Raw genomic sequence first — 17,683 nt, 5'->3', positions numbered from 1 at the left:
TTAAATTAGCAGAACATAAGCTCCCTGTAGCCTCTGGGTCTCTCATGTGTGAGGGCTTGGGTGGCCTGTTTGCTTTCCAGTATTTTTCTTGTCCTTGTTCCAGTTCAAGCTGCTAAGGCATGGTTTTGCTGGCTTTACTACACCTTTTCATTCCCTCAGGTAAAACGTTTGCACTTTGTGCTTGCTGGGGCACAGAGGTGGAAAGAGGAAGGAGGAAAGTGCTGGCTGAAGCAAGCCCGCCTCAGAGGTATGGGCCTGCTGAGCTCCTCTGGGGGAAGACAGGAGACCTTCTGCTCCCTGCTCAGAGGATGGGCCTATGAGACTGGAGGCTGAGCTGTTTTCTGAAGAAGGGCTGGGTGACTCCAGTAGTAAAAATATCCGTTGATTTTGAAAAAAAATCTTTTGGAGACAGCCAGTAAAGCTGTGGCTAATGCAGGGCTAATGCAGAGGACTTGGGTGCACTGTTTTATTGTTTAAGCCCCACTGAGTTTCCCTGTCAGGTCGTATCTGCTGTGCAAGTCTTTGGCTACTTAGTGCTCTCTGCTTGGATGCCTGAGGGGTGCTGTGCATGTCTGTGGCAGATGAGATGTCTTCTCATCACCCTCTTGGTGATGAGCAGTGGGCCTCTGCAGAAGGCTGGATTGTGCAGTCCTAAGTGTCCTCTGCCTCCTGGCTGAAAAGCTCAAAATCTGTTTTCTTGTATTATTATGACTCTGGGCTTACCTTCTTAGAAATGTTCTTTTATTGAATGTGACTGCACAATATTAAGTCTAAGCAGCCTGTGGTCCTGGCCCCAAGCAAATCCCTCTGAGAGTTCAGTCATCTAATCCCATGCGCAGCATGCAGAGTGAGGTGGGAAAGTTCTCATTTTCCCACAGCGTTCCTGCATAGCTGCCTCAGCAGTATCAGATACAGTGGTATCGTGCACCAGCCTATATACAAGCTGCTAGGATAAAACTCCAACAACCTTATTCAGCTTGTAGCCATGAATTCTGGAGAGTGGCCCTGCATAGTTAAAAAGTCATATCTTGACTGATCTTAATGCCCTTTGATTTCTCCAAATAGTTCATCATTCCTGTACTGCGATAAAAGTTGTAAATAGAGAGGTGAATATATATCCCTAATTATATAGTTTGAAAAATGAGAATTTTGCCTCTTGCCTTACCATCCTTAAGAAGCCAGTCTTTGGAGCTCTCAGATGCCTTCCTTGGCTTCCCCACCACTGTTTTTACCCCTTTCTTTGCATTGGCTCTGCCAGAAGCTATATTCTGTGGGATATGTCTTGCCTTTACATGGAATAAAGTTAATCCTTCACAGGGTCAAAATGACTGAGAGATGTACAACATTATTTCTCATGCTTCCTCTCTCTTAAATAAGTAGAAAGTTTAGTTTGAAATTTACATTGTCTAGAACAGCCTATCAGAGTTTCCAAGGCAAAAGCTACAAGGAATAAATACTTCACATGCAATGTTCTTTTTAAGTGCTGAGTTTTAATGGAGTTGGGAAATAGCTTGGAAGAGTGACCTTTTCCTGGAAATGGTCTGTACTAAGGCCTTTTTCTTCACAGGGTGGGAAGAAAACAGAAGAATGGGAACAAGTGGCTGAGAGAGCTTTGCAGGGAGCGACTGCATGTGAAGGAAAAGTCTTGCTTGGCACGTAAGTTTCACCAAACTTGTTATTTGGGCAAGGTATAACTATTGCAAAATAAACTTGGGAAAGAGCAGAGAGTCAGGGTGGATGTGTTTTGCTGGAAAGAAGGTCAAAGGAATGAGGTTTGAAGGGGGCAAGGTTAATTACGCAAGGTCAACGGCTAACAAGAGTGCTGGAGCATTTGGGTGAAAGATACTTATTCGGTGGGTGAAAATCAATGCCTTAATTCAGACAATCAATGCCTCTGCAGCCTGTTGGGAAGAAGTGTTTGGCTACTCCAAGCTATAGAGTTTGTTTTCATTATGGTAATAACTTATAGGCATGCAGAGAACAGAGATTCACGTTTACACATACAGTGATGGACGGGGTATGTACATCATCTTTTCCAGTACACAGAATTCTCTTTGATAATATAAATGGTACTGTGTCCAAAAGAAACAGCAAAGAGAACAACTTGCATAGCATAGGAATGAGCTATAGCACAAGGGGGAGGAGGAGGGAGGAAATCTTGATTCTTTTTCTGTGGGAGTGTTTCTCAGCCAGTAGTGGGAGAGTAGAGGGAGGATTGCACTACGTATCTCCTTCTTCTCAAGTGAACACATTATATTTATCAGTTACCGAGTCCTTCCTGTTTTTGCCTTGATGAATTTCTTATGCAGTGTTGAAAAGCTTAATGTGGTCAATAGAGAAAGATCCCATCCAAAAGTTTATACAGCTTGGTAATTGAATGAGATGAGACATGTAGGTTTAAGCCTCCATAACGAACCTGACTTGCTGCATCAGTTCTGTGCTCTAACTGTTGAGTGAATGGAGCTATGATGTTGCCCTCACTCCCAGCCTTTCAGCCACCCTCTGACAACACTTTTATTGCCTCCGAGTCTTGCATGCCAAGTAGACCAATTCTTGAGCATGGGCATGAGGCTAGCAACTTGATGGTCTCTGAAGTTGGAGAGTGCTAGTTTGCCAGGGAAGATTTAGTGTTGCTTTGCTTTAAATGCTAGGCCTAGGAAAAAAAAATACAAAAATAGTAAAGCAGAAATCCTGAATGGCATGGATATTTCTAGTATGTGACAAACTAAACTGTTTACTTTCCTTCTACATTGTTTCTTCCACTCATCTTGTGATGACTATACCTCCCAGGGGACCAGAGGGCAGCACTGGCTTGTTGTCTAGGGGTATCAGTTTCTGATCTGTGACTTAAAAGAACCTTTCCAAATGTTGGAGATTCATTTTCAAAGTTTCTTAAGTACAGATCAATGAAGAACAAAGGAGAGTTCTGAAGACTAAGTGCTCTGCAAGCTTTCCCCAGGGTCTGCTCTGTCTTGGGAGGACTATGCTTGTTGGACTTAACTGTGAAAATGTAAAAGGAAGGATTTTCTTGCATCAAGAGCCTGGGGCCTCTGTTTTGTTTTCCTGTACTGATGTGAGCCTTGAGTCAGCAGAGTGACTCCTGACTTTCGTGTGCTTAAATTTTAGCAGGATCCTATCCAGTGTCTTAAGCACCCTGCACTAGCAAAGCTGCCTTTTTCTTACATACAAGGCTACTATGAAACTTGTTCTAGACCATCGTGAGTTCTCATGCCACTTGTAGTTGAGTGCAGATTTGTCCTGAAGCATTTTGACTTTGCTATATTCAGTGAATTTGGACTGATCTGAGCCCTCCATCCAGGTAATTTTGTAGTCTACAGAGCAAAAATGGAGTAGCTTTGAGTGGTGCCTTTGCTGCGTGTTTGTACACATGTGTGTTTTTATTTCCACCTCTTTCTTCGCCTTTTTTTTTTTTTTTTTTTTTTTCATTTGGTTCTGCTTTGCATTTTATTTGCAGTGTGTTGTCCTGTTGTGACTATTGCTCATGCATGTTGAGTTAAGGTTCCCTGAGGAGTCTGTCTGGCACTGAAAAATTAAAACGAACTCTTTTGGTTTTTGGACTCTCAAAGCCCTTTATAAGCTGGGGTTTTTGCTCTAGGGGAGTAGGAAGTTGGTAAGGACTAAAATATGGCACTGCTGAGAAACGATTAATAGAAAACTTGCGCTAGTACCTAACTGTGTGCTGATTACTCCACTCTAAAAGGCAAATGTGTTTTCTGTTTAGGTCATGAGTGAAATGAGCATTTTGAATCTTATTCCAACTTGTCACTTTCTTTTCCACCTTCATGTTTTCCTCTAGCTTTATGAAGTATATCCTGTTTTAGTCTTCCTTGACCTGGATTTCATTTCACTTTGCAGCTACAGGAAGAGTCACTAACTATTCAGGTTACTTATGGTAACAGCAAGTGAGTTTTTCCAGTGTATGTTTTGATCTACTCTTGCCATGTGCAATTACTATTAGAGCAGCAGAGGCTTGAGCCCCCCCATGCTTGGCTTTCTGGTTGGAGCTGAGCAGTGGGCAGCACTGAGTGATGTGATTTACACCACACAGTATGCTCAGTATGCCTCAACATGCCAGATGGGAGCAGATTGGATGTGGGGCTTGTCTTTTTTTTCTTTTTTTTTTCTCTTTCTTTTTGTGCCCTGGCTGGTGGAATGTGTTTCCCAAGCCCCCATCTGCAGGCTTGTTTATTTTCCCTCCTTTGAGCCTTTTATTTGTAGAGTAAGATGGAGAACAATGGGAATCAATGGTCTGAAACTGAGCAAAATGAAGGGAAAAACTAGGCTACACGTCAGAAGCAGTTTCATAACCAGTGGGAATGAATATGGGAGCATGTGCCCCTGGGAAGAAGCTGAATATTTGTCGTTGGATTCAAACTAGACAATGTGGAGGAGAGCCCTATTAAAATAGAGGCAGGGGAGGCAGAGGGAAAAGGGATTTGCTGGCATTGCTTGGGCCAGACAAGCTCTCACACTCCATTCTGCCTGTTCACTCAGTACAGATTGATGACCTGACTGTGGGGCTTTTCCTGAAGTCTCTCTGTCTTTACTCACATTTACAAGGTTACATGAAGGAGCTCTGTTAGAACCCAGAGCCATGCCTCAGTTTTGGGAGAGGATGTCTGGAGGGGTAGATAGCAGAGAAAAAGCCAGTATGATCATTTAAGCTGGACATTGGCTGACATTTGCAGTGTACAAAACAAGACCTGTGCCAAAGCTGGCCTGAATGTTGGCTGTGGCCAGACACCTGCATCTGGTCAGGTTACAGTGCAAAAATCTGTACAGTGCTACTGTTCGGTAGTTGAGCCTTGATAGCTCTATTTAAGGTTTGTTCTTATGAAGTAACTTAATAATGAAGCAACTGGAATAACGTTACGTGTGGTGGTTACCTGTTCCCTTTTGGCACTTTACATTTTTTGCTTGGATTTTGACCAGGCTCTCATCTCTTCTGGGTGGCAAAGCTGGGCTGTGATGGTGCTTCATCCTGCAGAGCTCCATCTGACCTTGGGTATGATGTAACACCAGAAGACTGAATGTATCTGTTCCTTCTCCTCTTAAGATCTATCCTCTCACTCTCTATGGTATAAGTATGTAATGGAATAAAATGGGAATTGTCCTTGGGTAACCTCAAGCATACAGAATATGCCTCTGCTGTCACAGCTTTATAAATGGATCTGTAAATGATATGTAAAGGCTATCACCCTATGAGGGGTCTGGCTTCTCTAGAGGCACCCACTGAACTTGTTGGGCTGGCCTGGCACGAGATCCATTTGGAAGAGCTGTCTGTTCTTTCTGGGAACTAGTGTAGCAAAGAGCTGTTCTGAAAGAATTCCATGTTGTAGGAGTTAGTTGTCATCATGCTGGTGTCCATGCTTTTGTCCATATGTTGCAGACAGCCAGGTACAAGATGGAAGGAAATGTCTAGGCTTCAAACTACTTCCTTCTGTCTTATATTTACCTCTTTCCAGGATCAGCTTGTTCTCTATGATCTCAAAGCATGGTCAAGTGTGGTATTTAACAAAGACAATATTCTCCTCATTTGAAAATTAGTTTACGAATTCAGAATATTCTTGCCTAAAAGCTAAAGGACTGCAAGTACTCCAAAGTAGAAATTTTCTTTTGTGAATCACAGTTTATGGAACAAGAAAGAAAGTTTAGGGATTTTTATTTTAAGGAGACAAGGCTTTTGCAAAGTATTTATGATAGGTTCAGGATGGCTGTAACATGCATATGCAGCATGCTGTGCAATACCATCCTTGCATAGCAGCTCACATGTAAAACCACAGGCTGGTCTGTGATTCAGTGATGCTCCTCAGCTGAGGTAGAAGGGAAATAAACGTGCTTATGTGTTTGGGCCTGAACTAGCTGAATGGAGTGTCAGCAAATACTCTGGTCAGGGTAAAATAGACTTCATTCCATTCATGAATGGGTACTTATATTCACACACGCACAGACTTGAAATCCAATTAGCTCCCTGCCTTTAACTTTTACCTGAACTGTGGAAAAAATATGATGCTGTTTTACATCTACTGAAGTAGAAACTCTTGTTTCACATTTGATGAAGAATGTGCCCTTGAATGAAGACTTTGGTTTGAATGAATAAGTTTGTTCTCGAGAGATATTCAGTTTTATTTGTTGTCAGCATTGCAAATTCAGTGTTCATGGTGTTGAAGCCTCTTAGGTCAAAAACCTACACTCATCAGCTTACACAGATCTGCTCTTCAGCATAAAAAAGCAACTCATAAGACAACAAGAGGTAGATTTCATAGTTTTAATGCTGATTTGAACAGTCTCCCAGAAAAAGGAAGCACCAAACATTGGGTTTCTTTCAGCCAAATCTCGTCTTGGATTAGGAACCTGCCTGGACGCTTTGTTTTCAGTATTCATCATTGAAGGGATATTCTGGATGGTCACGCCACCTGTGGAGAGGTCAGATTGAACAAGTGAGTCTCCTGGGATATCACCTCACTGATGTATTCATGCTGTGCTGAGCAAAGCTCTTCTCTCTCCTGAAGAGAGGAAGCCTTACTGAAAGACCATTCTGTGATTCTGATACTGTCTGCCCTGAAAATCATCCCTGCAGAGCTGACAGTACACCTGTGCATTTAAGGAGAAGATAATGAAGGACTGTTTTTTCAGGTCTATAGATCACATTTCAGATCTAGGTCTAGTTGGTCATTTCTTTGAGTGGCTGCCATATCCAGACTAAGTCTGGCTGTCCCTGTTCCTCAAAACCCACTAGCTCAGCTGAGGTGCAGATGCACTGCCGGATTAATAGCACCAGTAACAGAGTGTACGAAGAAGCTTTAGGATGACTCTTTTCAGGAATGAAAGGGATATTCATGTAGACAGTTCAGGCTCCATCTTAAATACTGCATTATCAAGGAAGATGCATGGTCCAGGAACACTATAAAAGGGAAGAGGTAAGTTCTGAGGGTAAAATGCAGGTGAAAAATAACACTGGTTGTCTGCTAATGGCCAATGCAAGAGAAAGGTATTTGAGTGAGGAAGTGTGGGTTTTAATGTTTTTTATTTTTATTTATTTTAGAAGATGGTGCTAAACCACAAGTCCTGGCTTGACAAACGTTTTCCGCTAGCAAAACCTAGAATTTCTGAAGAACTCTGTCAGGTGCACCATGGCAGCTGGGTTGCCTTGCCTTACAACAGAGCACAACAAATACTGGCATTTATCCCATACGTGAATCGTTCCAATTTGGGAAGGATACATTTCACAATATTGAATTAACTGACTGGAAGACATCAAGTATTTTGAATTGGTTGTGTCAAAACACTTCATTCTGATATTCGGCCAAGATGAATTGTTTACACATTAACAGATTGAGATGGCTCAAAAAAACACTTTATGCTGAAACCAAAACATGACAATTTGACAGTCTGTTAGCCACCACTGTCATAATATCTAGTTTCCATCTATGGAGCATGCTTTCTACTCAGATCACATATATTCAAAGATCAGAGTCCTCTTGTGTACCAAAATGATTCATTCAAAGGAGATAATGTAGCTTGGAATAACTGGTAAGGAAGAATGTCCTCCCTGTCTCTGCTATAAACAAGGTAAATTCAGCAGATTAACAAAAATCTTGTCAAAATAGTACTTCTAGATTTCTTAAGGGATGAAGAAACCATTTCAGACTAAGACTTTCTGGACTACACCTATCTCATGATTTTTTTTTCTTGCTCAGATGTCTAACTTGCTAACTCATTCCAATTTATGTAATATCCTGTTCCAATGGGCTTACTCACACCATCAGAACAAAAGGTTTGCACATGGTAGCTGATAACTGGAAGAGTTACAGGAAAGTTGTATTTTTCCATTTGCTGGTGTTTGAATTGCAACAGTGGAAGGTTTTTCACAAAGCTGGCTAACCAGAAATTTTTCTATATGTGGTTTGACCTCCTCAAATACCTATTTCTGGATGAAATAAGGCATCTGTCTAGGCTTGTAAGTCATCACTGCAGCATCAATTCCAGATGCTTTAGTTCAAGAACATATTACTGAGTAGATATAGGTTTAATTGTTCCTTACATAGCAAAGTTACTTTTCCAATAAGTTATGTTTTTGATTGAGGCCAGACTGTACTGTAGCACTTTCCCCAAACATGGCACTTCTGTGAAACAGAGAGTTGCCTGTGTCTATCCCATACATGCTGCATTCCTTGTCCTAAGTAGCCTCCTGTGACTAAATTTAGTCTAATAAAGCAAAACACTTCATTTGTTGGCTTTGGATTAGTGACCTTGTAAGATTCTCTTCCCATGGGCATTTATCTCCTCTAATTTTGCTTCTGGAAAAAGCTCTTTCTGCACCAGGGTTACTTTTAATGTATATTCTCACTAACAAAGGTTAAATGATGTTCTAACTTAACCTGGGCTTGTAAAATCAAATGATTTCCAGTACCAAAACTCGCATAAGTATTTGCTAGGCCATTTGTGAGAAGCTTTTTGGAACTAAGTGCTGCTAATTAATTGAAGGCTAATTTAAGTTGTAAGAAACTAAAGCTTCAGAGCGCATTGCAGAGCTTAAATATGAAAGATGAACTCTATTACGATGCTTTTAACTTAGTTAATATTTCCTGTTGTGTTTATCACAGTAAGTGGTTTATTTTTTCCTTTGCACATTTTCCCTATCTTTTGAGCAACAGTCAACATTTTAGAGGGCTATTGATGCTGCTCTCCTGGTTTTCATTATTATTAGTGCTTGAGCATACTGGCAAGATGTAGATAACCCAGGCTAACAAGAGAAATATATGAACATGAATTGCTTTAGTGTTTGGCTACACACTGAATGCCTTGAAAAGGGGAAAGCATAGTTTGGTCATAAATTATAAGTACACTTAAGCTCGAGGTAAAACTAATGGCCTCTTTCTCCAAAAGAGATTTGGATCAGCCTGAGCCTTCTAGGGCAGTGCAGCCTTTAGGTGGAGATAAACCACTTTTGGATTTTAAGATTTAGAGCAAGCAGCAAGAAATGAATTAGAAAGTGGCTTTCTCCTTTTCATACAAGAGGATAGAACTCAACATGAGAACAGGAGAGATGCCTGAAGACTGGAGGAAATTCAAGGCAAGGCAAAAAAGGGCAAGAAGGGGGAGCTGGGAAACTACAGGAGATTCAGCCTCACCTATGTCCTTGGTAAGGTGATAGAACAACTTATTCTGGATGTCATCTCCAAGCAAGTGGAAGAAGAAAAGGTTAAGAGTAGTAGTTAACATGGATTTGCCAAAGGGAAATCCTGCTTGACTGATCTAGTAGCCTTCTATGACACTGTGACCAGCTGGGTAGATGAGGGGAGAACAGTGGATGTTGTGTACCTTGACTTTAGCGAAGCTTTTAACTCTGTCTCCCATAACATCCTTTTAGGTAAGGTTAGGAAGTATGGGATATGAGTGAACAATGAGACGAACTGAGAATTGGCTGACTGGCAGAGCTCAGAGATTTGTGATCAATGGTTCAGAGTTTAGTTGGAGACCTATAGCTAGTGGTGTTTCCCAGGGATCAGTACTAGATCCCATCTTGTTTAACATCTTCATCAATGATCAAGATAAAGGGATAGAATGTAAACTCAGCAGCATGAAACTGGGAGGAACGGCTGACACACCAGAAGGCTGTGTGCCATTCAGCAAGACCTGGACAAGTTAGAGAGTTGGGCAGAGGATCCTTGTGAAGTTCCAAAAGTGCAATTTAGAGTCCTACACCTGGGGAGTAATAACCGTCTGCATAAGTACGGGTTGGGGCTGATCTGCTTGAAAGGATCTCTGTGGAGAATGACTTGGGTATCCTGATGGACAGCAGGTTGATCATGAGCCGATGGTGTGGTCTTATGGCCAAGAAGGCTAATGGTATCCTGGGAAGCTACTAAGGGAGAAGGAGCAGAGCTCTTCTTAAACTAGCTGTATACTGCATATTTTTATTTTTTATGGTATTGCTCTTAATTATTCTTCTCTGTATCATTTTAGGATAAATTGTCTCTGGAAACAGTAGGGCTACAATTCATAAGCAATAATACTTAAATACTTGAATGCTAGCTGAGCTCTGAGAAAGAAGCTGGGAAGGAGGAGAAGGACAAGAAAGTACTCCTATTTGAATATCAGAGCTGGTATTCACACTGGTGGTTAAAGAAGGTCAATACTACAGCTTGTGACTGACTGAGATAGCTATCATAACACATAGTGATCAAGGAGTTGTAGAGATGGAATAGCCAGAAACAGACATCATCTTTTAGGTGGGCATTTGAAATTTGAGCTTTCAGAAGTGTTGCAAGCTTATTTTTGTGAATGATCTGAGACATATTCAGACTGCATTAAAAAGCTCCTACTTCCGAGTTCTATCATAATATAAGGTTGATTATACAAAAATTAATATTAATAGAAGATTTAAAAAGAAAACGCTTCCTCAAAAAAGCAAGAATGTTTGGTGAGAACTTCAGACTCATCCTGGACTTACATTAAAAGTTCCACGTAACGAACGTTTTTGTTCAGGGCTTCAATTTCTTTCATCTCTTTCTCAGTGAGAGAGAAGTCAAAGATCTATGGGAAGGAAATGTTGAGAATGAGTTACAATATCTTGTCACAGATAACATTTAATATGCTCCAGATTTCAGAAGTCCAGAAAAATGTTTCCCCTTTCTTCTTCCCAAATCCATACCTGCTTGCATTTATATGGACATCTTGAGGACATACATAATCGAATGTGACTGAACTTATTCACTTTTCCAAGAAGAGAGAACTAGTCTGGCATGTACTGGGCCATTAGCTTTGAAAGGAATACATTGCCAGAGAAAGTGGATAGCAGTGTAGGTAGAGTGCTGCACACTCTACTACACAGGAAAAAATACTTCCACTTATTTGGAGTGGATGGAGTGGTCAAGCCAGTTGTTTTCAAATAGTATGGTTATAAGCCTTTTTGGCATGCCTGTATACAGCACTATCCCTGTGTAATTCTACCCCATAGCTGAAGATAAGTCAGAACAGGGCAGTGATCCCTGAATACCTCCAGCCAGCAATTCTTGGGCTATGGATCTAACAAATGATTTTGTTTCGCTTGTGCTGCTCAGTGCAGTAGTGGGTATCAGAATTCTTTCTCTGTTCTGCTCTGTTATTATCATACTATAGTGTTATTAAGTGATGGTGTCAAAAAGAATCAAACTAACAATGGTCAAGTTTTCCATCTATGGAAGTAGATGGGAAAACTGCCTTTTGTAGCGGCTAAATCAGAGTAAATGGATTATTTTCTGTACCATTAGAGTGCAAATTTACCTGAAAATTCTCTCTGATGCGTTGTGGATTGAAGCTTTTTGGGATGACCACCACTCCTCGCTGGATGCTGAAACGCAATGCAACCTGTGCTGCTGTCTTACTGTACTTTTTGCCAATGGCATTCAGCACGGGATCCTCCAGTAAAGGAGGGGAGGACACATTTACCCTGGAAGAGAATTGAGGAAAAACATAGTCTTGCTATTTTTTAATATTAAAACATACAAGTATCTACTCATTCATGGGCAGAATATTGCACCTTTGGATAATACTGTGAAGGATGGAAGAGAAGCTTTGACTGTCAAAGGAAACTTCCTATGTCATATCCTAACATAGGCTTATTTTCTACTTTCTCGGTGGAGACCTCCACAGCCTCTTTCTGGCAGAGGAGTTGTAAGGAGACCTCCCATACAGGCACCTGGCACTTTTGATGAAAACATGCATCAGGAATGTTATAAGTTTACATTCGCCACTGTAATATTTAGACACTCAAATTCAAAACTACTCTGAAAAGGCATTTCACACAGATCCGTCAGTGGAGATTTATTATTTCTTTCCAGGATGATGGCCCTGCTATTTGGGAAAAACATGGGCACTTACCATGTTTCATCCCTCGAGGTTCCCAATGGGCTGTACCCAACCATAACAATGTCGTGTTGCCTGCAAAATTCTAAGAGTTTGGGTTGGGTGAAATAGGGATGGCATTCAACCTACAAAAGTAACATAAAAAGAATGTTTAATCAGTAAGACTAGATATGGAAGCAGATGATGTTGCAGTATTTGTAAGTGCTACAGATTGAAGATGACTTCTTGGCTTTCATGAGAGGATATATGTATGTTAATGAATATGGGAATTTGATTACAGTACTAATGGTATACTGCTGGGTGATGGATTTTTTTTTATTTTTATTTTTTTGGTGGGCAGCAGATCAACATCTATGATTATAATTTGGTTGTAGGGCATTTGTATTGGTCTCAGTGGAAAGGTGGCAATAAGTGGGGAGGTGGAGGTGAGGGAGACTGACTAGGCTGAGAAGGCAACCCATCTCGTATGGGTCAGATCGTTGGTTCTCTGCCTTATCAGGATGACTAATCTGATGTTGTTTTTAGGGTAAGTGTTGGCAGAAGCTGTCCTGTATAGAAAGGTGAGCAGGTATATGCAAAAAGTGAGATATTTCCACAATGGGTATGATCTCATTATGAGCCCTGCCCTCTCAATATTGCAAATACTGTCCCTAATTCCTTTACAGGAAGGGATTTTCTGGAGGTGCTCTCTGTCTCTGGGAAAGGGTTATCTACAAGGTGACAGAGAAACATCTGTTTGAAAGCAGTCTGGAGCTGGCTGGCACATCTATGCTTTCTGGCTGCCTGCCGTAATCTGGGTTTAATATTTTGCCCAGTTTTTCTTGACCCCATGAAGCAGCAGGAATGCTCAGTGCGGTCCTAGGGGCACTCAGTGAGCAGCAACTGAATTTTGCAGCCACTGGAAATGTTAGTACCAATGAAGGGTGCTGGAACTTCCTCCTCTTTTAGGCTGCTCTGCCCTGTGCCATTTCCAGCCCTCCAGACCATGCACTGGGGATAGGAAGATGGTCTCAGCTGGTCTCTGACCTCTTCTCTGATACTGCTAATGTGGATGATCATCTGTGCCAGATGAGTCTGAAAAGTTTCCCAGTGACTTCTAGAAAATACAGTGAGCTGCTAAATGCCTGTCAAAGGTACTGAGCATTTGGATGGGTCACTGCCACCTCTCTCCAGCTCTGAGCCCTGCTACTATGATTAACTTGGATGTCATCTATCATCTTCATAAGCTTGTTCAGCTCCAGTTGATTGCTTTATTATTTATTTTTTTTCCCTTTTAATTCATGTTTTTCTCCAATTCTTACTGAAAATCTTACAGGAAAGGCAGAAGAGAGAAAGGAATTACGTCTAATAGCTGTTAACACGGGAAACTTAGAGTGTCCCAGAGTCTCTGAAATTTAGGGTTGTTTAGGCTTAGTGTCAGCTGAGGTAAATGTGGCTTCACTGAGGACTGGTTAACCCCAAATGGTTTGTCTTGGGAACTTTTTGGATGCAAAGTAAAGTACATGGCAGAGATTTAACCTGGCTATGGAGCTTGACATAGAAGCATGAATTTTATAATCCTGAAACAGGAACTGAGAAGAGTGGTTGCTCTAGTACCTTCAAGTTTTATCTTGAGCTTAGATAAGATGAGTAAAATTTTCAAGCTAGAAAGTGTCACTATATAGAGGGCAGCAGCTGTGGCAAAGCATCACCCTGCTGCATAGGCATCGTGTTGCCTCTATCTTCCCTACTGGGCAGTGGTACCACAGCAGGCACTGCCCTTGGCTTGAGGACATACCTGGTTGCTGACAGGCTTGTGCTTTAGTCCTGGCTTGTTCAGGATCATCTCCAGCTGCCTGCGGTTGAAATTGGATACTCCAATAGACTTTGCCAAGCCTGCGTCTTTACATGCTTCCATAGCCTGCAAAGACAGCAAAGATTAGTGGAGTCTCAAATGCTGGCTTGATTCCTTGAAGCGTGTGTTTTGGAGGAGTAGAAGCCACTCCATTCTTGAAAGTGCAGAAAACTTACAGCTGCAGAGCTAGCAGCTCTGTTATCGTGAAGGCTGGTGCTATCCCACTGTTTTAAACTTTGGTCTCATGTAGACTTGCTTTCCAGACCAAACCCTAATGTTTTCCCATGAAGGTAGAATTTGTCTGGAAAGCAGACAGGTTAATTTGAGAATACAAAGTAGGAGAAAAAGATGGAAGAAGGGAATTCTAGGTTTTGTATGTCTCAAATCCTAATAGCTGAAAAACTTTATGAATGCTGTATATATGAACACATGCTTCTTCATTCAACTTTATCTGCTAAGTTGTTAGGAGGAAAGAGGCTCCTTCCCTACAGTCTTCCTACAGTCTTCTGTTTGCTCCCAGAAACTGCTTAAAGATGATTTAGGGGCTGTTCAAAGCAGCACAGCTGGTTGCCCCTCCTGCAGGTTTTGTTATTCCTTTCTGTCTCACAGGAGCTGAAAGCAGGGAGGTAAGAGGCACCAGGTATTTGACGACCTCTACTTGGCCCCATACGCTTTGTATCACTCAGTGACAAGTCAGCAGTCATCTGGAGACATTTTTCTTGCTGACACCATGCTGAAAGAGTGAAATTTTCTGGATTGAGTTTAGCCAGGTTTATTTAGATTGAGGCTCTTATTTGCAAGCAGTCACCACTACCTATTCTTACCTCAGCCTTTTAGCTGAAAAGAGAGACCTCCTACAATATATCCTTTACAATAAAGAACCAGCTTGAAGTGTTTGGACAGCTACTGTTTTGAGCAATTATTTGTGAAAAAGAGAAATTAATCACCTCAGCCTCAGATGGGGAAATAAACAGCTAATATGGGAGTCCTCAGCCCCATGAGATTCTGCCTGGATGTCTTTGCTGCCAGAAAAGGTCCTGGGCTCTCTTCTACTCTGAACTTTTGCTCAGGATTTCATCCATTCTCTATTTATCTTCATCTACCAGACTGCGAGTAGAGCTTAACTGGGATGTGACTATTCAGTTCTGGACAGTACAAGCTGAAGTGGAATGTCGAATATCCCATGTTGACTCTCTTGGTGTGAACTGTGCTGAGTTAGCAATGCTTTTGCAGCTCATTTCGTGTGGAAGGAATGTTGAACATCTTTGGCTATGAATTAAAGGCTATTTAAGGCTTCCAAAGGCAGAAACATTAGGAAATCACCAATCTCACTTTCTGCCTCACCTGAGACCAAGTGGCAGTAGGACATCTTAACTAACACACCTCACAAAAAATTTTAGGATGCAGTCTTCTGAGGAAATGCTGTTTTCCTGCAGGCTTCTTTAGCAGAATATTCTTACGTTCTTATCTTATAACTCAATTTACAAGGGAGTGAACTTATTTTGATGGCAACTTTTAAAATTAATATAATTATTATTACATTATTATTATTTTTAATTGAGGAGCTTTAGGGAGAAATTTGGTTTATGTTGATGGAAAAACATTTCCTTTTTGAGGAAGATCCAGTTGCTTACTCCTTCAGGGCTTCAATTTTCTGCTATTGTAAGGGTCTGATAAAAAGGAGAGGCAATGGGGGGGGAGGAGAGGGGGAACTACAGGTATATCAACTAGCAAATGTGTGCTCTCTGAAAGAAGTACAGACATCAGATACCTTAATAATATTTTGTTTTGTTATAAAAATAATTAAATGATGAAAAGAAGAACTGTTTCTAGAAACAGGAGTCAAATTTATCCATGAAACTAGTAGAATTTGATTTATTTGTTCTGTCAGTATGTCTCAGCTCTGCTTATGAAGACCACAAGTAAAACTGAGAATGAGGACCTGGTTTGCTTTTTGGTGGTTTTTTTTTTTCTGTTTTTTAAGCATATATAGATATTGTGTTTGCTTACCTCCCATGTGGCACATAAATTTGTCTCGTGGTAGATAAATTTTCCATTTTCATCTCTTGGGTAGATTGCATCTCCAGGCTGAAAAGTAAAAATAGATTTCTTTTTTTATTAAAAAAAAGGGGGGGGGGGGGAAGAAGGGAGAGGAAAAAGAAAAACTTTCACTCCTCAGAGCAAAGATTTTTTTTTTTTTTCCAGTCTTTCTACCAGCAAACATACAAAAATAAGTACACTCGAAAGCTTTCTGAAACACCCGAAGTTCAACAGGTCATTCATGCTGGGCTTACCACATCCTCCACTGCGAGACAGTCCTTGGATACACTTCTGGACTGTCACATGAATGCATGCTTAGGAACTCCAGGATGGCCTTATTTTTCAATAAACTTTTGACCCTTACAGTAAGGCAAACAAAGAATGAATATGCTTCCAAAGAGCTGAGCTAGAGTGCCAGTCTGTATTCCTTCCCCCTTTCTTTCTGTCCCTTCTTTCTTCTCAGCCTTTCTCTGATCCTGTTTTTGTCCCGAGTGTCTGAGAAGGGTACCATCTCAGTCCAGCTCCAGCTGGAGTGATCGTTTCCAAGATTTACTACTTTACTATTTTATTTACTATTATAACAATCTAAGTGCACAGCTATTGTATATGCTGCACAATTTTAAGTGCATTATCTGCATTTTCTGGGGCACTCCTTGGAACTCTTCCTGTCTCTATGCTCTGCAAGCAAGATTTCAGGGATGAGTTATGAGCTGATACCTCACAATATGAGCTTTGTCTTACTTCCTGCAATTAATATTGCAGGCAATGCATTAATATCACCTTTCCTTTTGTCTGAATGTAATTCCACTTTTTTTCATGAAAGTCCTTCGGTGATGTTTAACATTTGGTCTGTCTGCAAACTGCTACATTTCTAAAGACTGAATGCAAGCTGTTGAATTATGAAAAGGATTCTTGAGTTCAAATTCAAGGCATTTCATGGGACAAGTAGCCTAAGGAAAACACAGCCTTAGATTACAGGCACCAAGTTACAATCACGAGCCTGTCTCCTTCAAATGTGCTGGCTTTCCTCAATGAATTCCCTGAAGATGACTTATTGCCTTTGTTGCTGTGTCTTGCTGGAAAAACAACTTGCCTAGAAAGAGGCAGGTGGTTATTGAAAATATTTTTCTACTTGAAGGAAAACTATTTGTCATTGTAATTTGAAATGGAGAGAATTTATTTACAAAACCATACTGATGTATTTTGGAACAGACCATTTATCCCCATGATATTCCAACAAGCTATTCACAGACTATGAGCTCAGGGCACACAGACACAATGTATGGATTTCATGGAGTTCTGGGGATGGCTCTGAATTCAAGAGTTTTTACTCTGTTTCAATCCATTAAATTCTGTTTGTCTTCTCTTACTGAAGTTCAAATTCTGTTACTTCCTTTATAGTAGTCGATATTGCATTACATATAAGAGTGAGCAATTACACTAGTTCAAACATGCAGCATTTTTCTCTATTGCTAGCCCTTGTGTTCTAAAAAGCCAACAAAGCTGGGATAAAGGTAGCTTGAAGGTTGAGTTTGGTGCCAGCTACTCTGAATTTTCACAAGAATAAATCCTTGCTTCTGCTTCCAGGGGTCTACAAAAGGTTTCTGCTCAGTAGTTTTCAGGCAGTACTTCCTCTGTCAAGCTACGTTTTTTTTAAGCAACAGGTCCCTGAATGACAGAACTGATGGATAGGGAGGGATAACATGCTGACAGCGTTTTGCAGGTAACATGATGGTGGTTGCTAAGTCTTCGAAGTCTCTCAGCAGTTTAGCATGTTTCTCACCTTGAATTCTTATGGACTATAATCACCAGTCATTGGCACAAATGTTCATCTTCTCTTGCAGTTGTCTTGGAGACAGCCACACACCTTAGACTGAATACAAGGTGGTTTTCTACCATGTTATTATGTAAGCATTGAAACAGTTGGGACAACACTGC

The 17,683-nt window shown here is 40.9% G+C and overlaps 1 protein-coding gene across 1 annotated transcript in view; it reads right to left on the bottom strand.

The window, feature by feature from the left end:
* Window positions 1-6,122: 6,122 nt before the first annotated feature.
* The window catches only part of AKR1D1 (aldo-keto reductase family 1 member D1), a 34,662-nt gene continuing 23,101 nt past the window's right edge, over window positions 6,123-17,683 (bottom strand). The window contains exons 4-9 of the mRNA XM_010712931.3: window positions 15,716-15,793; window positions 13,649-13,771; window positions 11,887-11,996; window positions 11,290-11,455; window positions 10,478-10,560; window positions 6,123-6,437 (exon numbers count right to left, since the gene is read on the bottom strand). Coding sequence (XP_010711233.1) covers window positions 6,395-6,437; window positions 10,478-10,560; window positions 11,290-11,455; window positions 11,887-11,996; window positions 13,649-13,771; window positions 15,716-15,793 — 603 coding nt within the window. The 3' untranslated portion in view covers window positions 6,123-6,394. The remainder of the gene's footprint in view (window positions 6,438-10,477; window positions 10,561-11,289; window positions 11,456-11,886; window positions 11,997-13,648; window positions 13,772-15,715; window positions 15,794-17,683) is intronic.

This window comes from Meleagris gallopavo, chromosome 1 (assembly GCF_905368555.1).
Source record: "Meleagris gallopavo chromosome 1, MGAL_WU_HG_1.1, whole genome shotgun sequence".
Lineage (NCBI taxonomy): Eukaryota > Metazoa > Chordata > Aves > Galliformes > Phasianidae > Meleagris > Meleagris gallopavo.
This window is presented reverse-complemented; position numbering and strand designations above follow the sequence as displayed.